At 42.0% G+C, this 27,157-nt stretch overlaps 1 protein-coding gene across 1 annotated transcript; it reads right to left on the bottom strand.

The window, feature by feature from the left end:
• Positions 1 to 4,849: 4,849 nt before the first annotated feature.
• On the bottom strand, positions 4,850 to 24,841 carry mtnr1aa (melatonin receptor 1A a). Its single transcript, XM_084686922.1, has 2 exons — positions 24,497 to 24,841; positions 4,850 to 6,488 (listed from the first exon to the last, which is right to left on the bottom strand). Exons 1-2 carry the CDS (start codon positions 24,675 to 24,677, stop codon positions 5,620 to 5,622), a joined length of 1,050 nt encoding a protein of 349 aa, XP_084543048.1. The 5' UTR covers positions 24,678 to 24,841; the 3' UTR covers positions 4,850 to 5,619.
• Between the last annotated feature and the right edge of the window lie 2,316 nt (positions 24,842 to 27,157).

The following is a 27,157-nucleotide window of genomic DNA, read 5'->3' as shown; positions in this document are numbered from 1 at the left end:
AACTGGTGTCGTAGACAGACAAATTACTCCAGGCGATATAAGCCGCCTTAGATAAGGGCTCCTACTAACTACCTCAGTAATACTTATAATTATTTCTTATCTGTGGCGCAGTGAAGGGATGGGAAAATGTCTGATCCTAAGCTTGCAATCACTATTCAACCTGTCGGTGATATGAAAAATGATGGCGTCAATGCTTATTACATTGTTGTGCTTATTTATGTTTTATATTCATGTCTTCTCTGCTCAAGGTGACAATGGATGCCAGATTAGGAATTGCTGATGATCTATACTGGTCCAATGTAAATGTGCATGTATTGCAGCTAACCAGTAGAGAATAACAATACAGAGTTCAGATAGATTTCAGCTTGATTATCCACCAAGTACATGAATCACAATTGAAGGATTAGTAATTGCTCTGAACTAAAAAAAAAAAAATCCCACAAGATGGAACCCAGATGTATTGTCTGAAAAATATATGCAGTTACGTAAATGTCAAAATGTCAAATTCCATGTCAATTTAAATTTTGAATGTCTGAAACTGAAATGATTTGCTTAATCCTAAAAAATTTATTTGTATAGAATTACAATTCTGTACAAGATATCTAAAGATCAAAATCTCCAAATCCAATATACTAGGTGTAACACCAATCGACCTTTCTGCATGTTCAGTCCCCCTAAATATGAACTCAAGGTCATATGCCTTAGAGCTAAAGGCTCATACATGACCAATGGTGGCTGACATTTAAATTCCTGATGAAATGTGAACCTTTGATACAGATGAACAGCTTTCGAGTATTCACTGCAAGTCCCTTCCCTACTTTCTGCTTTTGATTCTTCTCTGTCATTGGGACATAAACACAAAGAAGATATCTATGAATGATAACATTTCCATATGAATGACCAACTGCGTTTTGACAATCCTCCAACTGGGCCTTCATTTTCAAAACCAAAAAAGAGAGATAGATGGAGATATGAAAGGAAGGGAGGCTAATCCAGAGGGCTATAAGAAAAAAAAGTCTGAATTGCTCCCCAAAGGTTTCAAACTGAGAAAATGGGTACAAATAAGCATATTGATTTAGATCATCTCTGAAAAATGGCATTACTCAACAAAGGCCTGTGACGCACAAGCTGCCTTACAAAAATAGCATATGCTGAAAATGCAAAGTAATAATCGATGTGGGAAAGAGACAGAAGCATTTCTTTTTTTTACCAAATCCCCTGGACCAAGTAAAACTATTCAGGTCCCTGCATCCAGCATGCACATTTTGTCCTTGACTTCTATCACATTCAACTCATTTCAGCCTTATGCCGTATTTTCATGACCATGATTTTTTTGTTTTTGTTTGTAAACTGTGCAGAAAAAGTATGCACCACAACATCTGCCAAAACTGGAACAGGTGACTCAATGGTACTCATCACACCATACCTGGTCAGAGAGTAAGGAATGGCTCGAAGCAAATCAAGTAAATCAAATCTAAGGACTTTGTTCTAAAAAACTGTTGGGAGAAGAGCACACCATCCTTTAGATTTCCCTTGGGAGTGTAAGCCCCATCAACACCAGTCTAGACAACAACACAAATGATAAGCAATTTGCTAAATGGTTCAGAGGAATCCCCTTTATGAATACTAAATATCTTAGAGTAACCAAGCCCCTGCCCCAAACCCACACACACTGGTGTGCAGCTTTACATTAACTATGTAGAATCTCGGTGAAAAAGTACTGCCTGATAAAACATGTATGGTGATGATTAAGTTACTGTAAAGTACAATTGTTTTCAGATACTGGACCAAAACATCAATGTCCTAACTCCTTCATGTGCAGCACTGTCAGAATGTGATATGAATGGATGGAATAAAGTAATACACACAAAGACTAGGCCTACCATGTATCACTTCAGAGGTACAGAGGAGAACATTATTAATTGCTATAAAATGGGTACTTAGGTGTCCTTGGTTTATCTCATGCACTGCAATGAAACCAATGGATCAGTCTATGAGGGCCAATGATGAGTCAAATTAGGCTTACCTCTGTTTTGTTCTGATACTTCCATTGTCATTAATATCTGTAATTAACCCAAGTCTGGTTTATGTGTTTACTTCCTTCAATACGCGTGACAATGAATTAAAAATACACATAGTAGCAATAGACACACAAAGAAACATACACACAACATCATATGTGAAACATGAAATAGCTCTTAGATGTGGTAGGATTACTATCCCTTGGTGATTCAGTAATCCCAATATAAATCATTTAGTTTCCCAGCAATGGATGACCGACCCCACCTATCATGACACATTTATTATTATTTCAAAAAAGTTGCCCTATGGGATAAGGGTTAACTATCTGCAGGGAGGAAAAAGAATCCTAAATGTTTGCAAAGTATTGAGCCAAATGTAAAAAAAAATTCATGGCTTCATGCAGTGGTTCGCTCAAGAAATAAAACTACATATTCAAAACATAGTCTCTTTCCATGTCTTCTCCACTGCAACACCATGATCTAGGTTGCAATTGAAATATTCATGAATATGCTAATATTTGTTTAGACCCTTAGATAAGCGTCTTCTTTGGAGTGGCAGAAGAGATGTGTCACTTTCTCCCTTAACCACCCATGAGACCATTGTGTTTTGATTCTGCGTCTCGTATTAGTAATATATGTGGTATTAGCTGAGAATGCATATGACAGGTGTGTGTGTCTCATATCTTGCATCCGTTGCTGCCATCTCACGTTACAGGCACAGGATGTGAGGTAACAAGTAAATGAATGGAATGGTCAGAAAGAGAGATAAACTGCCAGTTCCTTTAGCTCAGTAGCAGTTCTCCTGGGAAGACATATTGCTGTTAGTTTTATCAGCAGATTCAATCACTCAGTATATTTCCTGTGTAAAGGGTATGGAGAGGCCAAGTTGGAACATGGTGGGCATAAAACCATACAGTATCTCCGTGATATACTGTATCTCTGGGGCACACTTCATATCACCTTGAAATTGCTTTTAGATCACCACACTGTCAAGCTGGCACATACAAGGGTGTGAAATTCAGTCTTGGTCTCTAATGGCCTATCAGAGACCAAGACTGGGACACTTGGAAATGCTATAACTGCATACCAACACCTTGCACACTGTGTTGGACTCAAATGCGATCCATTCCAAAACCAGCCAGGCCTAAAATGTTCTACTGGTCAGGAACTACTACCTCTATGCCAAAGATTTCCTCTTCATTCCCTTCTATGCAAATAGCCCGCCTGTGGTGAAACAAAGGACTATTGTCTGCAGGCATGCACTAATGGTTAGACGACACCCCGCTTGGTTGAGTTTGGCCTAATGCCCAAGCGGATGCTAATGTACTTGGTGCTTACAAAGCAGGGGATGCGACGAATGGCCGAAACACTGGCCCGCTGGGCCTGTTTACAAAAGCCTTGAACAAAGCCTGTTTAAATGTCGTCTGTTCTGATATTGTAAATTTTTCTCTTCTATTCACAGCAAGAGGAATATTTACCTTTGATGTCAAATATTTTCAAAGATATACAGTATGCCGGGTCAGTTTGAAGTTAAAATAAAAAATAGGGCCCATTAAAAGGGTAAGAACCCTTTTTTGATGCCGGCTGTCGACCTCAGGACTAATGGGATGTATCGAAGATGATAATGTTTCAGTCGCATTCATTTGCCTCCTTGACCTACAGCACTTGAATATTGAGGTGAAGTCCACATTTAATTTCATTTTGTTTTCTTACTACTAAATTGACTAGTAATGGGATTCAGCCATGAATCACTCTGAATAGTCTGGTAACACACTATGTGTGTGTGTTTGTGTGGTTGTGTGTGTCCTTCAATGTTGAAAATCCTATTGTCAGGGTGGGAGTGATACAAATCTCTGAGCTAAATCAGATTACTGTATCATTCTGTTAGAAGGAAGATATTTGCTTGGCTTCTATACGTTTCCCTACTTTACTACTGCACAAATACAACACACAATCACACAAACAGACACACATCGCTCTTGGACAAAACATTTTTTTTATATTGTGGTAAGAGTCAGAAACCATTACGTAAGAAAAGGGAATGTGAAATGCTATTAAGTCCAGCCTCTACCCTTGCTCTTTATCCATTGTGGCCCTTCATAAAGCCTTGGTCTGTCCTACTAACCCAATTACTCTCCCTCATTAGGAAACATGCATAGATATACAAACCCTATTAACATGTTAGGATTCAGGAAGATACAGTATTCCAGTAACATGGAAAATTCAAAAAAGAAAATTCTACTTTGGTCAGTTTTCCACCTCTTTTTGAGCATATGGTGATATTGTGAGGGTTCAGATGAAATCATGAACAACCTGGGTAGATTTGTGGCACTGCTGTCACGGTTCATCTCTAAACCCTGGGATGAAAAATAACTTTTTAGGCAGAGAGACAAGCCAGGCAAGGAGTATCAATAAGCGCTTCACATCGATACATCCCTGCCCCGAAACAGACTTACACGACTTACAGAAACGGCTTGAATACTAACTGTAAAGAATAGCGTACTACACATAGAAAGTGTTTATATAGTTCAATACACACACACTACATAGGCATTTCATATGTGCTTTTGCACACATGTACATGTACTAATAAGACAATGCGAAGACATTTATGGACATGTTTGTAATTCTACCAACTGATTTGTATTCCACCTCAAAGGCCAGCTATTATACATTTCAAGATAAGCCTACTCATTAAGGATGAAACTCGTTGAACTGAATAGCTGAGCTGCATCCACACAGAGTTTGTTTGTATTTGTTTTGCTGTACAATGAACAGAGTGCATGACAACACTACAATCCTCCAACATTAGATTTTATTTTGCATATGAACGATTCTTCTGATCCATCCATACAGTACAAGGAGCTCACAGGGAATTTGGAGAGGAGAAAGAGAGAAAAAAAGAGATCAAGAAAGAGAGAAGAGAGTAAAGATCGCATACTTACAGACGTGATAATTGCACCAACTGACAGTAACAGTTTTGCAGAACAGCAGCAACCATATTGCTTGGACCCAAGGACAGCATCAATGTCACACAATCTCCCCAAAATGTTCCTAAATAGTTTATCTGTAAACTATTTTGGTTGGTGTATGTGACCATGCTCTGGGGAAGGTTGCTGGCTTTTTCACAATATATTTAGTTTTCACTTTGTTCACCACTTTGGATCCATCACTGTGGGCGAAACGCACCTGAAATATAGTTTGTATAGATATACTAACATATACAGTTTGTCATTAAAAATAAATACAATACATCTTACATAGATTCATTGATATCAACACTGTGAACATTGAAAACAAAGGGGGTGGGGCATTGTTATGTTTTGGGGTACCAAAGAAACAAAACAGAAGTGCGTAAAATACTAAGATATTTTCCCCTGCTTCAGTTTGATTGTATAGAGAATGAGACAGCACAGTTTTCCCGCAGTTCAGAAACATTGATTTTTTTTTGGTAGTTTGTTCTCTTTTCAAACACTTCTGATATTTTTTTACAACTATGTATTTTTTCTTGTTTTTTTAGTTTTTGCCTATATCACATCATTCTGTCCCTGCACAGTCATTGTCGATGTAGAAACATCTAGAATATCCCCCATTCCTTTCACACAGACTCAACTTTGACCTGATTGTTGTTGGTCATGAGTGGCGAGGGCTTACTTTTGAGCCTCTCTACGGCATCGTTAGAACTTTCTTGGAAGAAGATGCGTGCCGTGCACACCGACACAACGATGCGCTTGTACTCGCGCCTGAAGTTCTGGTTCAGCACCCCATACACAATGGCATTAAGGCAGCTGTTGAAGTATGCCATGAAGTAGCTGGCCACAAAAAGCCATTCAGGGATGATTGGCACCACCGCTTCAGGGTTAATGGCCACCGCCAGACCAATAAAGTTGAGTGGCGCCCAGCATACGGCAAACAGCACAAACACCACAAACATGGTGATGAAGTTCCTGACGTCGTGCGGCGTCAGCTTGGGCCGGTTGTCCGGCTTCACCCTCCGTCTCACCTGGATGACAAGGATCCAGATTCTCAGGTAGCAGTAGGAGACGATCATGATAGGCAGGATGAAGTGGAAGAAGACCACCGCAATGGTGTAGGCTGAGCTCGCCGACTGCTCAAAGGTGCAGGAGTAAATGCGCGGGTCATACTGGAGTGAGCCCACGAACAAGTTGGGCACAATGGCCACCACAGTCAGCACCCAAATGAGTAGAACGTAGCACACAGAGTTCTTATCGCTGTACAGCTTGTCATACTTGAGACTGTGGCAGATGTAACAGTAGCGGTTGATAGCAATCCCAGTGATGTTGAAGATGGAGCCGATGACGCTGATACCCATGATGAAACCGCTGATCTGGCAGGGGACATAGCCAAGGTTCCAGCCATTGTGGAAGATGGAGGTAAGTACCAGTGGGTACGGGTAGATGGCCACCACCAGGTCGGCAACCGCAAGGCTCACCACAAAGATGTTCCCTGTAGGTGGGGGGAGAAAGAGAGAGAATGAGAACAAGAAGGTTAGTGTTCAAGGATGTCTGATTTCAAGTTGTGCAGAAAATCCCTGAGAGGACTTTAGTAAAAGAACAGGAAGGGGAATAGAGAGCTACTCAAAAGCAACAACACATTATCGATAATAAAAACAGTACAATACCCAAACAAAATTATTAAAAAGAGCATTGTGTCTGGTTACTTCCTGGTATTGATTCAATGAAGGTGTATGGTGGTTGTAAAGATTCTTTTATTTACATGCATTTTTGTAAGCTCTCTAAACCTAATGTAAAGTTCTCTTCTAAAAGCATTTTCCACTCTAAGCCTCAAGGCTACGAGACTGAAAGCCAGAGAAAAAGGAATTATTCTGAGATTTCAAGTGCCTGTTCAACTGTTGTTGACTGAGTGAATGACTCCCTATGTGGGTGAAAGAGAGAACAGCGAGTGTGTGAGAGAAAGAGTGCGAGCAAGCGTGTTTGTTTTCCCCTGATGAGAAGGCGTGCCAGGCCAGTAGTCCCCCTTGTTGTCGTCTGAGAATAATGAGAGTCATAGAAAGTGACTGTCTAATGAATGCATAGTTCTAATTGCCACGCAGACCAGGCACTGTGCATAGCGTGTGTGTGTGTGTGTGCCAAGTAAACATGATTATAAGGCAGCAATCAATTCCAATGCAATGGCTGAATTACTTTATGGCTGTTGGAGGAACCTATTTTATTCATTGAGAGGTGATAGAAAATGACTGTCAACCGATCTTCAAAACTGTAATTCCTTTCAAGTTGGACAAATCATGTGACCGCATACTAAGGGGGACAAACTTGTGCATCTCGCACTCGGTAATTCACATACTTCCGTGAATCTACAGCTGTTTCATTATCCAGGAACATTATCAGTATTCACTTTTTTAGTTTCAGCAAGCTCCTTTGAAGAATGAGTTTGTATTCGGGAGGGGGGAGAGAGGAAAGCATTGCATTATTCTCAGCCTTCAAAATGTTACACTTGTCATCTCCGTGTCACTGGAATGTCCAGTCTAAACGAGAGAACAATAGATCTGACAGGCTTATCTCAGGTGAAACGACAATGTATTGTTTCTTTGACATAGCGGTCTCCTGACAGAGACAAGCAGCTGTCATGTTAAATGCAAGTCAACTCCCTCGCATTGTTTCTACCCACGTCCTACCAGCGACGCTTTGACGTTGTGGCATGCAGCGCTGCTCCTCAGGTGAGGGCCTATCAGGATCAGCTCATTTCCCCAGCAACTAGGGCAGTTTTGTCAGCGCCACCAGCACATCAAAACATCCATCCCCAGGACTGCCCGGCGCCTTTAAAACAGAAGAAACAGCAGTCCTGACCTGCACCTTCACTCCGGGGATAGCGTGTCTCTCTCTCTCTCTCTCTCTCTCTCTCTCTCTCTCTCTCTCTCTCTCTCTCTCTCTCTCTCTCTCTCTCTCTCTCTCTCTCTCTCTCTCTCTCTCTCTCTCTCTCTCTCTCTCTCTCTCTCTCTCTCTCTCTCTCTCTCTCTCTCTCTCTCTCTCTCTCTCTCTCTCTCTCTCTCTCTCTCTCTCTCTCGCACATACCATACATTCTCCCACTGCGGACGACCTTTAGGGTTATTAATTAAGCTCTTGTTCTCTTAGATCTGTCATCCGGACACCCCCAGCCACACACACACACACTCTCTCTTCTTACTATGGGATTAGTTTCACCTGCCCTTGTTTCTAAATCCTGACGATACTTGGAGAAAGAAGCACTGGTTTGGGGGGAAGCGAGTCAGGTGGCTGAAGAGATGAGTCGACGTTGAGAGTCAATGCATGGAGCCAGGCAGTAGGTCGGGGATCCCCTCCTCAGTCGAGTAGGGGGAGGGAAGTGCAGACTGCTCGTCTATATCCCTCTAAATTGCTATGGCAACAGCATAGTACGTCTTGTTTACACTTCTATGACTGAAAATTGTGCAGAGCCTCGAACTTAAAAACAAATATGAAGAAAAAAAACCATCACCCAGGGAAGGGGGCGGGCGGGGGGGTGGCAGTAGGTTTCTCTCTCCATCAGTTCTGTCACCGGTGCTCGGCTAGGTCTGTGGTTGACAGATCCAATGAAGGTTTCATTTGGCTTAGGGAGAGATACAGTCCCAGTATCAAGTCACTCTTCCCCTATGACATTCTATCTATTAATACCTCACATTTTCCACTTAAATCTGCTAGGATTTAGGTTCTTATCAAACCTTTCTGGGCACCTGTATTGTTCCCTGAGGCATGCACAACACACACAAACAATTAGTTACCGATCTGGCTGCAAACAGCCTGTAACTAACACACATGTAGATACACAGCCCTTCCAAGCATCCTTAAATGTCATGCTTCATGCCATTGCTCATCTTGTCTGTTGCGTACTATATGTATGCAACTTGAAGGTCAGTAAGTAAGCGCATGTCTGATCACGTCAGCTTCAAGTACCTGCATCCTCCCGTTACACTGAACTATTGAGGTACATACTCCAGCGCCCGGGGTCAAAGCCCGGTTGCCAAGGTCAATGTGCAGGAGTATAAGGAGAAATGTTACCCCAGGCAAAATACTGCATGTGACCTTTTTACTGATATATGTTAATGTATGGGCAAGCACCTCGGGATTATGAATACATTAATATGTCAAGATGTATGTCATTTTTTTCACTATGAGATGAATGATAATTAGACTGTAATTGCTTGCATATCTGGCACTCATAAATTGCAATTTCTCACTTATGGCTCCATCTTTCAGCACCTCTTGGCATAAATTACATTTACATTACATTTACATTTAGTCATCAAATTAAAGACATCATCCCAATGCAATGTTGATGGCATGTTTTTGTCAGATTCAAGGCTGGAGAGTGTTGGAGGTGGAGGATTGGGTCACACACTGAAATGAGTCACTGTTGGATAATCAGAGGGGCGGGTGGGCATTTAGCAATAGCTTGAGGAATTGAGCCAAAATATCCTTCCACTGTTGTCACTGCGGCGAAAAATCGGATTACCATGGCTCACTGTCTCCTCAACAGCCCAGTGACAGCATGTTGTAAACACACTGGTGTGTCTCTGTGCACAAACATGGAACATAGCAAGGAGCACCATCAGAAACGGAACACTGTGGTCCTGAACTTTGCCACAGCTACTGGAAATATATATTGGCTTTCATGTGAGTGGGGGTGATAGAAAGAGACAGCAGAACAGAGATTAAGAAAACTCTGTTGTGGAAACAATGTACGATTAACTCTGTTGTCAAGACTGTATATGCGGATATTGTGTTTATGAATGAGGCCAGTGACAAGCGAAGATGACAGATTCTTTCATCTTCAATCTCTTCCACGCCCTCACGCATGTCATATCAACTGCTGGGGTGTATATCAACCATATGGGCATATGTGAAAATGCAGGATTTAGCTTCCAACAATGGGCATCAGTAACTGTGCTGGAAGAGACAGAATTCTGAGCCAGATGGTGAGAAACTGAAGAATGAAACAATGAATGAGCTAGGGAACTGAAATTGGTCTGGTTTAATTTTTTATGCTCAGCAAAGTAAGCAGGAAAGCAGGGATTGACAGCTTGACCCAGCCATTATTTCCTAGCATTAAGGACTCCCACACAGCATGTGGCTGCACAGATAGATGTACCGTACATGTATGACCCGCGGCGATTCATTTCACCCTAATCCATGACTCGGTTTCTCTGTCACACTAGCACATCACTGGCGTTCAACTAATTAATTCCACTCGTTTCAGTAACAAAACGCTATTACAAAAACACAAACAAAACAAACGTGCTTACGTAACAAAATGGTAGGCCGGGAGTAGAGTACCATTCACAAGAGCTGCCGTGAATCCACGGAGGTCTCCATGGTACACAGTCACTGTCCACAGTTAATAGGTCACTGAGAAAGGAGAATGCAAATAGAGTGGGGAAAGGCAACAGACACAGCTATACCAGAATAGATTCACACTGAGCAGAGGTATTTTAAAGGTAGTTACACAGCAAAGAGTGCACTACAGCATCCATCTTGTGGCGTGACATGAGAATCCGTTTATTTTCTCTGAAAGAAAAAACGAAACGGGACAATATGCCTTGGAGGATGACCAGTCAGGTCAGAGTGCACTTTTTGTTTCCGTTCAGACAGAACACAGCACTGGGTTTGTTGTTCTGATAGTACTTTAGGTGCTTATCGTCACAATCTACTTGCAAGGTCACTTACAAATCACCGGAGGTTATTATTATTGTCATGTCCATAGCAAACGTTCATCGAGGTCCCCATTTCCTCAGGAGGTATACTGTGGCATAACCAGGCCCTGCTGGTATCACCAAAGAGTATATACAGAACTCAACTGGGAGCTTTAACAAACCCGAAGCACCTCTATTTTCAAAAACATTTTAACAGCGAGGTTTGCTAATGGTTCTTAACACAGCAGGGCCCTATGTAGCATCCTGCAGGCATCCTGCTAATATTAGATTTAACCAAACTGACAGTGTTCAACCGGACACAACTTACCCCCCTCCCCATCAAGCGCTCATTCTCAGTTTGGAAAACCACTTCCTTGGGGACCCCTCCTTCCTTCCCACCCCCTACACCAAAAACCTGGTCCCAGCCATGAGGCTCACGCACTGTGAACATTACCTGTCCGCCACGCTTACTGTCTCTCCCCAGGAAGCAGAGATGACAAAACACCACAGGTGGTGTCACACTCCTTGTCAGTGCGGGCCCTTGCAGCTGGTGGCGAGAGGCGAGCTGACAGGTCTCTGGATCCTCGCCCTCCCTGGACAACTCGTCCGCTGTCATGCTGTCACCACCAATCACACGTCCCTCATTTGTTAAGCCGATGGCGGTCGCAAAAAAAAAAAAAAAAACTGTAGAATAGCAACAGTAGTCACCGTGTCCTAGGTTGTTGATTGTGTGCCTAGAGAAATGTCTTCCACTACTTTAACCACGACCCTACCTTTACAGTTCAACCTTTGGTAAAATGTACTTTAGATCGGGGTGGCGGGGGCGGGGGAGTGTAGTCACCACAGAAAGTCGATCATTAGACAAATAAGAGATGTGTTTTCTGATGTCAATGTTGATATCTCTGGTACAGTTACATATTTTGTGCATGACTTGGTTTTACAATCTTCTGTCACAGTGACGGGGGAGGAGGCAGGGCTACTGTACTTATTGCCCGCGAGGGGTTATGGGTTGGGTGAACCGTGTGGGTCCCAGCTGTCATGGCCGCGGGCACCACTAAAGCCTACCTCAGCTGTTTCCAAGAGTTGCTCGGCTCGGCTGCCCACTACAGTGCGTAGGGAATATGGTAAACCTATGGACCTAGCCAAGCCACACTGAAATACAATGCCAGCATGGAGTTGGTACTCAATCCTCAATCCCAACATGGCAGCAAATGTTTAACTAGGGCATTTTACTCTGTCTCAAACACAACATAACTGCTGCTTGTGTGCTGATGAATTTCACATTTCATTAGCACGGGATCATTAATAAGATCACAAGTTCAAAGCGATTATATTAGACCCCAACCCCAAGGGTCGTCTGCTCTAATGTGGGACAGGGCTCTGGGGAGGACAATGGCAGGTGTGGTGCCTAACCTAATTTCATCATTATGGGATAGTTACACCATTTACATTCTACAGACAATGAATCGCAGCTCCTTCTGCCTGAGATTGACACAACATGAACCTACAGTAATGAAATGGTGCCGGTGATGCCCCCTCTTCCAAGCTGCTCCCTCCCCCATCCTCCTCTCTCCCTTACCCCTCCCCTGCTCTTCCTCTCCCAAGTGTTTGTTGGACTCAGTTGGTCAAGAAAGTGTGCTTGGGCTTGATTCATACAGTGAGGCTGAAGGGTGGACCCCGGCAGGGGTCTTATTGGGTTGACCCCGGTTGGGGAAGACAGAATGAAGATGCAGCCGGGGCACCTAAGCCACGCAGCACCATGAAGAGCCTTTCCCCTGCTGCACTCGTCTGCCTAACTACTGCTGGACTTGGCTGGACCTGGGAGATGGAGACTAAAGAAGGCCTGACAGCATGTCAACATTCTCCAATGACAGGGACCATTTTTATCGGAGACTTACAGTAACTGATTATGCATCCAGTGAGTATTCACATAATTTGAGTGGTCAATGGTCAATGACAGCTGGTCAATGACAGCTGACCATCTTAAGTGTGTTCAAAACAGATTCTGGTGGTGAGTAGTGTGGTTGTTTTGTGTTTAGTTACCAGGAAAGAGGAATTATAGACCTAGTGTGTTCTCATGCCGGATTTGTGGGTCTTCATGATATCAAATCACAGCCACAAGACCAGGGGGAATAAACACGGTGAGATAGGACCCGATACCCAGGGCTGTTACACAAGCACACTGAGAACACTGCATTCAGTGTATGGACAGAGGAGCATTGTATCCTCACACAGTCTTGACATGTCACAAGGAGAGCTTGATTGGGAACATCTGCAATTGTGGTGGGATGCATGGCCAACCAAACCTTACTGGCTAACTCATCTCTTCCGTTACCTCATCAGGGCAACACGGTCTAATCCCATTAGGCTTCTGACTACTGGCTGGAAACGTGAAAAAACAGAACTATTCAAGTGTTAATGAAACGGAAGCAGCAAGATTACCTTTGTTCTGTTTTTGTGACCCCATTCTTAAAAAAAAAAAAAATTACAGTGTGTGTGTGTATGTATGTGTGTGCATGTGTGTCTGTGTAAATGTGGGGGAGTGGGTTCTTTGTGTACAATTAGCAATTACCAAGAAAGCTGATAATTTTAGTATTTTCTGAGAGTATTGATCCTATCTTTTTTCTTAGTTTCTCTAAAAAAGGAAATCATACAGTTATACTGGTGCCCTAAAAACCCCACAAAGACATGAGCTTGGTTTGCACATCACTGTCAGAAGCAGGTTGGGAGGGAATGGAGGGAGTCACTAATTAAAACAGATCAGGCTCTGTTTAGTCAGGAGAAGATTGATTATATTGGAGTGTTTGATAGGGAGTCCATTACAGCTTGGAGAGTTTGTTTTGGATAAGCTCCTAATATGACACTGTAAAAATACTTCAATACCCAAAAACTGATGGGTTCACACTTTGCAGCCTTTTAATCAGAGGGGAAATATAATATAACTTTGCATTAGCCAAAGTCATTATTGAGCCTCAAATTTGACCCCTATGATAGAAAGCTTTTTAGACTCAGATTTCTCACCCAACACTTCCACAATAAACTACCTTATCTTAAAGCATTATCAACTATTTTCCATCCCTGAACCATAGCCAAATTATATAGACTCATAGACCATAGTATATCAATGTATATCTTGTATCAATGTCAAAACAGACAGAGTATTTTGAAGCACTGTTTGGCCTCTTCACTATGAGACCGATAGCAATTGCTTAGTATTCGGACCGAAAAATATGCTTCCCTAACAAGAGTTTAGTATCGGTTTGGCCTTTTGAATCTGATCTGGTTAGCATGAGTTGTTATTCAGATTGCTCCTATCTTCATTAAGCTGTTGATCTGACCCTGTTGACTAACCCCATTTGAGCTCCTTAAAAATAATACACATGAAAATCTCATATTTTCAGTTTGTAAACATCCACTCACTTATGGCCTTTTAGTCTGTTCTACTAACTATAAAATTAATGTTGTTTAATCCTGTCACATGAATGTGTGGGATAGCTAACAGCTTTGCATGGGTGTCAATGCTTAAACCAGTAGACCCAACAGTTTGCAATTTATGCAACAACTCAACAGGAAAGTCGTGCCAATACCAACCTTATCTTTAATTTGGAGAATTCCATCACATATTCATTAATCTCTGTATTAAAAAACCCAGTAGTATCGTCTATCCATCATTAAAATGAATCCCATTTTCCACAACAGTGACTAGATCCTCGGTGCCTGCCTGCCTGCCTGCCTCCAGCCATCCGCTCAGACGCTCTCTCTAATAACTTCCCTGACAGGCCAAAGAGTCAGCACCAAAACACTCTAAATAAGCCACACACACACATACACACAAGACTGAACAAATACAATTATACACACACATCCACACATGCAGACCTAGACCGACAAACACACACACACCAACACACACACACACACCTTCAAAGAAGACTGCCATATGGGTCGACAGTGACCTACAGTATGACAATGTCACCATGTTCTTGCTGCCTTGCTGTTCAGCCAGCTCCAGCATATGAATCCTCTCCCCGCATGTCCGGTGCATGTGCTGACATACCGAGGCAATGCAAGCTGGTGAAACACAGCCCCTGTACGGCTGCTTTTCAGCAGTTCTAAGAGGGCATGATGTTCACACTTCATATCCAGCTTGCCCACCCCACCCCAGCCCCCACCCGGTGCAAGCACAACTGCAGATAACATTGATGCTGTTTATACAGACGGAGAGAACTATGGGGAATGAGTTCTCTTTTCCAAGGGTTTGAATATCACAGCTAAGGTGCTATCCGCAGCTGGTGTTGTCAGGATGCCACTGAAAGAACATCTTTTTAAATCAAGCAGTTTATTCCATGTTGTACCAAGTTGTGAAAAGTGAAATGGTTCTTCTCTGTGTATTTGTGTGACTGACTGAGTGAGATAATGGTCAAATTGGAATCATATAACTTGTTCTCCATTTTCTCTGTTGTCTCTGGATTTCCCTATCCACCCAGTCAGTTTAGGGCAAAGTATGGCCTCAAACACACACTCCCTCTCTCTCACAGACACACACACATTTGGATAGAGTGTACTATTTACTGTTACACTTTAGCATACACACACACACACACACACACACACTGTGTAATAATGGAAACATCTACAAATCAGTGCCAAGGAACACTTGTAACACGCTCATGGAGGATTTTGAAAGTGGGAGAGGAGACCAGGAGTCAAAACATGGACTTATCGGACAAATGATAAATCAGATTAACTATGAATAAGTCATGGTGACTGTGGACAGATCTCCCTGGGCCGAACAAAACACACCCAGGTCCACACACCCATTAAAACAGCATCTGGCCCTTTAAGCCTGGACTTAGAGTTCAGTTCTCTGTAAAGTGTCATTTCCTCATCCCATGGGTGCCATGTATTCACCTATGCCCAGGACAGCCCCTCATCTGAAACAGCTATGACTCTTTGCTCTCCAAGGGGGACACGCACGCACACACACACACAACATGGACAAACAAGTAACAACCACATTGTGACTCAAGGAACTTGGAGTGACTGAGTTACTTCATCAACAATGTCTGTCTCTAAAACTCTTGTAATCCTAAACCATAGGAAACAGGGATCTCTGCCCCTTATTTGCAAGTTTGTTCCCAAGACTGTTAGGGTAGAGAACATCACATAAAAGATAATGCTGTTGTTGAGCGCTGTTATTCTCCTGTTGAGCCATGTTGATGAAGTGAAAATTAGGGTGTGTGATGAATGAGAATTTAGGGTTGAAATAGGTTGTATGTGCATTTAAGGTTAGTATAGTGTATTATTTATTGTTATCTGTAATTTAGGAAGTTTTAGTATTAGGGTTAGTATAGTCGATTTGTTATCTGTATATTTAGGAAGTTTTACTTATTTAAGCTCAGCATAGATGTAAATTATGTTCTGTGTAATTATATGTTATGTTATGCCAGGTGCTTGCGTTGTCTTGTCTTAAGAATTTCAATGCCCAGTCTGACCTTGTGTTGTTCTGTGTACCTGACAAATAAAAGACTTAAACTTGAACGAGTTCACCACAGCGACGCTGCTCAGTCTGATCGTTTGATACGGAGCACCGGCACAGCGCTGCCCGCTCAAATTGGGAGCCCCAGCGTTTTCCGACAGGTTATAATATCTGTGATCCGTGTCGGAGCAGCTGAGGTGAAGAATGTCTGAAGAAACAACCTGCAGTAGGAGAGATATCGCACACACACACACCCCACACTGTAAACACTGCTCAAAGGCTTGCATGTTGGGGCGTTATCTCTCCCTTAACATACCACATGCCGTGACGATAATGACCACACAAATATGGTTCTGTCAGCATTCTGTCAACGTGGCAGCCGTACATAATACTTCCGAATTTTCAGAGGGATTTGGGGCCACAGAAAGAAAAATATCTACTTGTGGACTTTGGGAGGGGTTATGGGTCGCAAACATTATTATAATTGTTTTCTTTCTATCAAGCGCATTATTTCCTATAGCTTTCGGAAGGTGCCCAAATAGCTTTCTCTCTTGGATGGGGGTAGGATGTGGCTGCAGGCCAGACAGAGAATGTGGGTTGACTGGAGGTCTATGAAACTGGATTCATTTTGACATTAATCGCACAAAGCTTCTTTATGGCTCATTGGAGTTGCATACTGCGTGGCCTCAAAAGCTCACAGTGACCACTGACCACTCCCACGGCTTTCAATGGGGGAGCAGTGCTGGCTGATGGATGCCAAAGCTCTGACTGTGGTTTGAACCAGAGTTAATATTGTTTATGATGCAAAAATACATACGGCCCAAGTTGCCATTTACCAAATAATTGGCCATTTATTTCTTTGGCAACTCTCGTGTTTCTGTGTGCGCTGCAATTGATGTACATCCGAAACACATACAGTACTGCCTCTGTAACCAGTCTGGGGGTTTCTCATCCTGTTTACCACTCAGATTAATCCTCCTAATGCAATGAAAGCATGAATTCATCCTTATCCATTCTGCCTATGAGGAAAAAATGAACAATGCTGTCCTCCCATGAATGAATGTCCTATGAGTGCATGGGAGTTCAGAACAACATCTATGACCTAATAATATGGATCCACATTACAGTGTCATTCACATGTTTCGATAGGTTAGGTAATTACCAATGTCTAGTCTATCAAGGTGAATGCAAGCCATCAATACAATCAATAAAGGGTATTCTTTAACTAAATGCTGTATCTGGGTTGATTATTCTGGACAGGGAAAAAGTGACGTTTGAAGGACAGTATAGACCATCATCAGTTCTGTTAAAGGTGTCCAGGAAAAATCGTAGTTACATACATCGGTAAAGTGATTTTATGGTTTTTGACAAATCACACCTCTCTCTAAAAACATACATTGTTGTGTTTGATTCAACATGTTTAGAACCCAGCTAAGGCAGGAAACCAAAATAAATAAGAGGTGCCTTCAACATTAGTAATTATGTTTTCCTTTTCTGATTTAGTTTGGCAGGGATTCATTGTTTGAGTCGCTGCACAAAGACAACACTCATGTCTCCTTCACCTCCAGAGGTCATCCATGTGCTTTCCCTCTGACTTCCTATCATGCTCGTTCCTTTCCTTCTCCCCCCTCCACTTTCTCCAAACCCCCTACAGACAAGCACACACCCCTACTTGATACTTCAGAACTAGCACATCTAGAAAGTGTACTTCATGATTAAAATGTTTTGTTTTACACAAATAAACAAGGGACAGCGTTAATAATGTTCTTGTCTGTGTAAGAGAGGTTGGTTGAGATGGCAGATATTTCACCAATGTGTGTTTAAGGGAGTCAGTTGACTGAGCAGTTAGGGAATCAGGCTAGTAATCAGACGGTTGCCAGTTCGATTCTCGGCCGTGCCAAATGACGTGTCCTTGGGCAAGGCATTTCACCCTAATTGACTCAGGGGGAATGTCTCTGTATTTACTGTAAGTCGCTCTGGATAAGAGCGTCTGCAGAACGACAATGTAACGTAAATGTGTGTAGGGGTTTTTACACACCAGCACAATGAATAACCTCTTGGTTAGAGAGCTCACCAAAGCCCCACTTCAGCCAACACTTCAGCAATCACAATATCCCCTAGAGGTTGGTCCCTCCTCAAATGACTCACCTCAATATCAGGGAGGTGAGGCGGCAGAATGAGAACTTTTGCAAGGGAATCCCTCAATTTCCAGCTATGCTGTTTCTCAAAATGTAATGCCTGAAATGCTAAATTCAGGTTTAGTTCTCGAGCTAGGCTTGGCTAACATTCCAAACAGTGCACAGTGTGAATGTGTGGTTCCACTGGGATGATCATAGGTCTTGTTACCCATATGTGTCATCACTGGCTCTAATAAGACAAAGAGGAGGTCTTTGTTGTATAACACTTTAAATGTTATAACATGTTTAGGAACAGACTTCAGAGAAATGCATGTGTATGCGTGTGTTAGAGAGTGTGTGTGTTAGAGAGTGTGTATTAGTGTTCCGAAGTATGCCTTTTTGCCGTATGCTTGTGCCCTCACGTCTGTGCGTACACACACACACACACACACACACACACACACACACAGACAGACGGGAGGCAAGCAAAAGAGCAGATGCTCGTTTCTGCTAAATTGAGCTCACCAGGCGGTTCGTCATTAAAAACAGCACTTTAAAGCACAAAAAAAAGAATAAAAATACAAGCATTGGACACATTATGTCCACCATTTCCTCTCCCCTCGCCACCCCCTCGGTTTGTTATCTGACTGTTAGATGCAGTTGACGTAGTCTTGCGGTTTTTCGGAGGACACTTGATGCAAAGCACTATTGGCAGAATTCCTCTGAAGGTATGTGGTCTGATGACATCATGTTCTTGGTGAGCGGGGGGAGAGGGCTTTGACTATAGTGATGCAAACAGACAGTGGGTGTCATGGATTATGAAGTCCAGGAGGTCAAATGAAAAAATAAAAAGTTAAACAATCAAGATAGAGATGGAGGGAAGAGAGAGGAGAGGCTCTACATGGAGGGGGGGGGGGTGAAGGTAAGAGTGAATGAATTAGAAAATGAAGCTGACAACGAGGAGAGAGAGGAAGAGAAAGAGAGAGACAGAAAGAGAGAGAGAGATACAGACAGACTGAGAGAGATACAGACAGACAGAAAGAGAGAGAGACACAGACAGAAAGAGAGAAAGAGAGAGACAGACAGACAGAGAGAGATACAGGCAGACACAAAGAGACAGACAAACATAGAGAGAGCGAGAGATAGAAAGGTAGAGTTGGATCTTTCCCTATATCATGTAGAAAGCAAACGAGGTGGAGAGACAGTCTTGGACCCGCATGCTGCCTACCGCTCTGCTTCGGCATATTTTTTAAGGTTGTATCCTGGTCCTGTTCTTTACATATTCAGTATTATGTACAATTTGTATTGTGCTTGTGAGTTTGTGTGTGGTGTGTGTGTGTGTGTGTGTGTGTGTGTGTGTGTGTGTGTGTGTGAGTTCTCACACAAAAGTTGAAGCACAGGGAAAGTGAAAGTGGAACATTAAATGAGGCCTTGCAAGGTTAATCATATATTCTTATCTGGACTGTTTAAAGAAGGTTGAAGAAGTGTCAGGGCAGTTTTTCTGACAGACCCATTTTCACAAAACTGCTTCCATTAAGGAACAACAGAAAAGATTTGCAAAGATTAGCATGTACAAAAAGTGAAGTGCAGAAATGACTTTCTGCAGGAAACCCTGTCCGTGTTTTTGAAAATTGTATATTCAAAAGATACAAATCTTTACACCAAGTTTACATCAAGGTTCACACCACTGCCAAATCTATACGGAGAGTTATTATTCACCTTCATAATGAATATTTCTCTGTCCGTCTGTCTGATTCTCTGACCGTTACGACCGAAGTTGTCTGTCTAGCTGCACATATTGACAATCCTGTCATTCATTCCCCACAGCAAAACACAGAATCAAGGAAGACAAAGGTACCAAGAGACACATCAATAACATCAGACATAACCTAGCCCACATGCACACACACCGAGACATACATAGTTCTGCTATCATCATGACAACAGTCTGGAGAAAACAAGAAAAGCTAGTTCTAAAAATGTAATTCCTTGTGAGCCGTAGATAAAGAACAAGGACTATCTTGTTTACAGCCCAAGAAGACACAGATATGACTCCACAGGGCAGTGACGGCCACACAAGACAATACTCACATGAAAAAAAGAACTGAAGTACAGTAGTTACTGTCCTGACACTCCTAGAGGTACTAGTATGCTGCAATTCGATAAGGCCAGTGAGGGTGCCGTCTGTACTAAAGTAGAGAATGCATAACATGGTGTGCAATGTCATGCGTCTTCCACTTCTCATGAGCCCTTTGTGACTGAAAAGGAAGTTGGATATATACATCCGGCCCATTTACAGTGGGTAAAAGTCAAGTACAGATGGTTATTTCTGACTTTTGCACGACTGGGTCAAACAACAGAAAAAACAGATTTTAAACTGCCTCTCTCTCTCACCATGCCAAAGGGTGACTGATTTAGTTCCATTTCAAGTTCTATGACAAACCACAAGCCACGTTACAATAGGGTTCTAGGCAACACACTGGTTTGTTTGTGCTCAAGGTTTGCTCTGTGGATAGAGTATACATGACCCGTAATAAACTTTACTTTTTGACAGTTCATAAGTGTTGAAGTGTGCTCAACTAATAACAGTAAATTATGCCCTGGCAGGAGAGCGGTCTAAAGTTTGACTTAAAGAGACTAATATTTCCGGGGGAAAGTCGGAAGGTTCAGACATAACAAGCTTATTCGGTGTCACACTGGTGCTGGACACCTCGTGTGCGGCACACTCCTCACATTCAGACCCCCTGCAGGCTCAGCTAATCACATCCTACCAGGAGAGGCAAAGACAGGTTCTTAGGCATGACAAAGACAGCTCCCCCAAGGAGACAGCCAGGTTCCTATGAAGCCAAAATTCAATGGGAAATGCACAACACTCCTCCTTGGACACACACCTTGTCTGGTTTCATGTCGCACAGACTTCCTGGGAAAGGGCTGTCTTGTAAGTGCTTTTTATAAGTGCTTGGAAGGTATTGCAAAATAAGTGTTAAAACATGATTCAAACATACTTTATAAAGTGTTCTGATACTAGTTTTGACTAATATTGACAGTTGTTCATTGGGCCACCGTCAATCTAGCACAGGAAAACACAGCCTCCCTATGGAGTGGAGTCTGAACTCACGCTCCGGGACTATTCCATGGCTATGCATTTTAGTTCTGGCCCAGTATCAACACACACAAGAGCTTGTTCCTTTGGCCAAGTAGCAGTTTCTCAGCTGTATAACAGCCCATGGCTGGATAGGGATGAATCTAGAGTTCCTCTTTAGTCGGTGCAATAGACATCATCCTTCTAGAAGCTAATGTTTCAAGACTCAGGAGTCATAGCAATTAAATGGGGCCGTTTTTCTCTACCTTTCACAGATAAGTTCTGTTTACAAGTTCCATTAAAAGTATCCTTAACAAAGACAAGGAATAGGCCTGAGAAGTTTTTCTTCAAAACAGGATATGCACACAAATGTCCTTTAAGATGTCTTAAATGCTTAAGACATCTTAAATGCTTAAAATTAATTAAATGCTGCAAAATACGTATTACGACCCAAAGCAATCACAACTGCTGCTGCATGTCATAGGGAATGTGTAGGGAATGCTACGCACAGCAGGCACATTGCCAAACATGTCAAACGAGGGATGGGAACATAATAGAAGTAGATTGACTGTCTCGACAGAGAGCATCCAAAACACACAAATTCCCACGGCTGCCAGATGACATGACGCCCTGAGCCAAGACACTGGGCCAGAAAATACTTCAGTACAATATTGACTTGATATTGGACCTTTCAGCTGTACACATACACTACAATAGGTTAACTGTACAGTATACTGTAAACCATACCTTTACTCCAAACTATGACATCCAGCCAACACTCGTGATGGGTTTTCTCAGAACAAATAGGTTGTTATGGCATATGGCTAAAGCACGGTAGTTCAGAGACTTAAACAGAAAACGATGTACACAATCCATAACGGTGTTTAATGGCACTCATTACATACTGTAAATGATTCAAGTTTAGAAGGGATATACAAAGCAAGCAATAGCAAATCAGACTGGAGTTTAACATTGCTTGTTAATTTGAAGCCCCATGAATCTGCATCTACACACAAAGTCTAAAGAGGCAAATGCACAAACGAACCCCCCCCCCCCCCCCTTTCCCCCAAAACACACACACCTCAAGCAGGGTCATTCAATGAGCTGGTAGAGAGTTAAACCACTTAAAACCTTTTAACAATTTAGCTGCCTGCTGTCCCACAACAGAGAAACGTTCTGCACCCAATCAGATGTAGTCAGCTCCAAATCCAAAATCAGCTCCAAATCCTTAGTGTGAACACTTGGGCATTGGGCACTATGCAGGTGTTTTACACATTGACAGTTCCACTCCAGTTGATACAACCACAAATACCGCCAGTTATATAAAGTGAACTATCATGTTGCCACAGAGAGGCCAACAATTTACCAACGCCTTTGTTTATTTGCATGAGCAGAAAAGAAAACTGTTGCAAGGGCAAGCACCATCTTTGGTAATTAGGCTGGAAGATTGCCTGCACTCCAGATAGTCAAAAACCCAAAGAGAACATCATGGGTTGTTGATATTCATTTTCGCTTTGGTGAAACACTACCAGACACACACTGCTCACCAGCCAACAGTATGACAGTCTATCCCACTCTGCCTAGGGCTGGTGCACTGAGAGTTCTTCATTCAACCCGGATACAAACTCTGAGATCTGAGAACCAGATTGGATATCTGTGTAGATGGTTAAAGGGAGATTATGGATCATGTTTTCCTACAAACATTTCCCCTAAAACATCTGCCAGCTTAATAATTCCACGCTCTAGAATATTAAAATATAGATAGTCAATGCTGAGACACATGCAAATTTTGTGGAGCATTTTGTTATCCGATCGAATATGCAGGTCAATTTCATTTGAGAGAGAAGAGCTTTAACCTTAATTTTGTCTCATTTCCAAGAAAATCCCCTACAATGATTGTGATGGATGAATGAGTCCACCTTCTCATGCTAGCATAGCTATTTCAAAAAAACATAACACCTAAGCATCTAGAATGTAACTCAGACTTCCTAGATTGAACTCAGGTTTGTGCTGGACTACAGAAACTGGGATGCTATTTATGTAACAGTTATCTGTATGAACTATTAAAAGACCTAAATCCAGGACGACCTATTGCGCAATTCTGTGTAGTGCTTTTTATCAGATGGAGGGATTATCATGAAACAAGAGACAGATAACGGCAACTCGGCAAGTCTTATGACAATCATATTTCCTCATATCAGGACAGGGGGCTTTATGTATGAATGTCCTGAAATATTTGTTTTATTGAAGCTAATAGTCTAATTACAGGTTATGACAATTGCAGTTCGTGTGCGTAATGTACCAGTGAAATAATAGTTATAATAGTAATAATAGAGTGCTGGTGAAAACTCACATTCACATCGCAATGAATGAGCAACGCGTCAGTCTAAATCAAAGTGGGATTTGGAGATCTCCAACCATTTCATGTACATTGAAATGATTTAGTCGATTATTTACTGAAATGTTTAGTTTTAGAAAACCGAGTCGCCGCGTTGCGCACGTTCACTCAATTTGTTGGAAACAGTTTTGTAAAAAAAAACACTCATATTCGGCTACTTGATTAATTTACTGAAAAAAACTATACATCTACTAACTGATTGAGTATGAACACAGTGTTATTCCTATTTTTGGGCAGAAAGTGTCGAATTATTCCAACCGGTTATCCCAATTGGTTCTCATCTGAGAGGCACCGTAATTGAAAAGTGTAAAGCTTTTTCTTAACGTAGCCTACTATCAAATTGTGGATCGTGCACATTCAGAATGTACGGTAGGGCCTATCCATGAATTGCACAGTATTCCCAACCTTCAATACCATTTGGACGACATACATATGCAATAATTAAACACGAGGCTATTACGGAATCAAATTGAGATCCAGTCAAAGCTCAGAAATACTGATGCATTCAAATTGAATTGTTCTCAGGCAGACGCAGATTCGGCTATCGCTTAATTATTGTTGATAGTCACGAATACATTTGATGTAGGCTTTGTTGTTGTTCATCCTAAACGCGCTTTTTTTGGTCAGTCGGCAGTTTAATATTTAACTGTCCAATCTCCCCAAAACAAACTAGTGCAAAATAAACGCCAGTAGGATATATCTTGCTACAACCTATCCTCAGATGCATGACTCACCTGCGTTTCTCAGCTTCTTGTTTCGGTAAACGGAGAATATCACCAAAAGGTTGCCCAAAATATCAACCACGATAGTAAATATCAGGAAACACCCCAAAGTTGTAGTGACCCAAGGGGGGCGATTTAGGACGTGCTCATTGAGGTCTGAAGAACTGTTCAGATGAGACTCATTTATAACCATTGTATATTTTCATACAACTTTCTCAATTAGCAAAATAAACGTGCCGCACGTTCCATGTAGTCTACAATTTGGAGACAGAGACGCCGTAATGTTTCCATGTGTGTTTCCTCCTCTCCATGTTGTTACCAGACTTCCAGGCTCCCACAAATAACTTTCCCTTTTCACTCTCCATATGACTGATCGTATGTCAGTCCACACTTTTATGCCTGAGTGTTCCCCATCAAATTGCTGGTATGTGACATGCAGTGGTAAATTTAAACCTTTCCAACATGTGATTACAGTGAAGAATGCGCCGTTTGAGGCGAAATGCTGCCACTTAGTGGATAACATGTGTTTCGAACGCTCATATCCTACATGCTAATACATATCGCTCATATCTCTCAAATTAAGCGCTCATTCATTACTTTTAGAGACAGCGGCTTGTTTTATTCATTGTCTCATTCAGGATTATTTTGAAGAACTCAAATAATTCATATTTTATTCACTCCTACGCGAAGACGTCGACACGTAGGAGACGGAGCCATCTATTGGCCAAATCTATTGGTTTAAATCCAGACCGTGGTTGTGATTATGATGTCGGTAATATTAGCATGATTACATTAGCCTAGTGTTTCTTTTCTTCATAATTGTTACTATTAAGAAATTAAACGTATAGGATATTTTCTTTATTTTTTCCTCTCTGCACCATATTACATCTGACTTTCATATCTCTGACCAGGTGTTATAGTGATAGGTGATACAATTGGGTTAAATTAAAGACAGTGAAATCTTAAGTAGTAAAAAGAATAAAAAATAAGATTAACAGTATTAACAGTAGGTGTCAGCTAAGGATTTTGGAACAATTTGGGTAGATATCACTGAAGATAAACTAGAAATGTTGAAATAGCTTGACACACACAGGCACACACACAAACAAACAAGTGCCCACACCACAAAGCTACATGGTTCATGGCAGTTTCTGATAGAAACTACACAAATGCTCTATGTACATAATGGGGTGTAGATACATATTTAAGTGGAGCTGGTACTTGCGGCCGTCTGTCTGGTGAAGACTAAGCTTTACAAAGTGTATAGAAGGATCCCTCTGTCTGTTGACCTTTCTATCTCTCTGTCTCTCTGTCTCTCTGTCTCTGTCTCTGTCTCTCTCTCTCTCTCTCTCTCTCTCTCTCTCTCTCTCTCTCTCTCTCTCTCTCTCTCTCATGCACCTTGAGATTAAGCAAACCTCTGTCTAATTTAACAAGCGTGGGACGATGTCACTTCAAAGGCATTCCGTGAATTATTTCCATTAAACAGGTTTTAGTGAGCAGTGTGCGTGCGAACAGGAGCTTGCAAAAATGTGTGTATGCAAGTATATGTATAGGCCTATGTATGCAAGTGTGTGTGAATGCAAGTGCACTGCTGTAAGACACATACATTGTGTTCGCAGTTTTGTGTTCATTTTTACACACTTGCGAACACACCAGCTGTAGGACTGGTAGTGATACTACGGAGCAAAAAGACACCATAATTTTAGTCTGGTGGACCATTGAAAGGCATGTGAAACTGTGTATGTTTAACAGAGATACAGACATACATTTGTTACACTCATGTGAAATAAGCCAATCTCTGTTAGCAAGCTATGTATGTCAGGCTGCCAAAACATATCAACACAACCCTCTCATTAATGATTCAAAGCACAGAGAGCAAGCAGACTATATAATACAATACTAAAAACTACAAATGAGAAATAAAGAAAAAAAGAGAAAGAATGGGTAGTTAAGAAAGACACCTGCTGTGAAGGTTTGTAAGGATTGGTGCCTCACAATAGAACACTCTCATACACATTCACACACACACACACACACACACACACACACACATCAATAAATCTCTCACAGCATCTCCCAAAGAAATCAGCTGTGCCATTCATCAATAATGAGTGAAAGAGAGAGAGAGACGGCGAGGGCCTTGTTGGTCTGGTGTCTTGTGCTGAATGGACCGTATGTTTATACACTGGCCACAGAAAGGAGGAGAAGAGAAAAGTACAGCTGAAGTGTTCTTCTACAAAAGGGTCTTGCTAACAATGTGTCTCTTACCTCTGTCCTACAGTTGTGGATGGCCGACACTGAGCCATCAGATCAGCTGTCACACTACAGCCTAGGGGAGGAGAGGACACAGCCAAAGAAAAAAACTGAGAGGAGGGGGATGTAGGAAATAGAAAGTGAGTGACAGAGTGGGAAAAAGAGAGAAGGGACTTCTCAGAACAGGGTGGATGAAAGAGTGATTAAGGCACCAGGGAGTCATCTGAGTGGAGGGAAGAAGTAGAGAGGAAGTGAAGGAGAGAAGTAGGAGAGGGGAAAGAGAGATGCATCATCAGCGCTAAGTCAGATGGGTCCCAGAGGTCTCTCTCTATTTCTCTATTTTCTATGTCTCTCCATCCCTCTCTATTCCTCTCTCTATTATTATTCCTCTTCCTCTCTGATCCTTTCTACACTTCTCTC

The sequence above is a fragment of the Hypomesus nipponensis genome, chromosome 22 (genome assembly GCF_054491055.1).
Source record: "Hypomesus nipponensis isolate SF chromosome 22, ASM5449105v1, whole genome shotgun sequence".
Classification (NCBI taxonomy): domain Eukaryota; kingdom Metazoa; phylum Chordata; class Actinopteri; order Osmeriformes; family Osmeridae; genus Hypomesus; species Hypomesus nipponensis.
The sequence above is the reverse complement of the archived record's forward strand: the minus strand, read 5'-3'. Positions and strand labels throughout refer to the sequence as shown.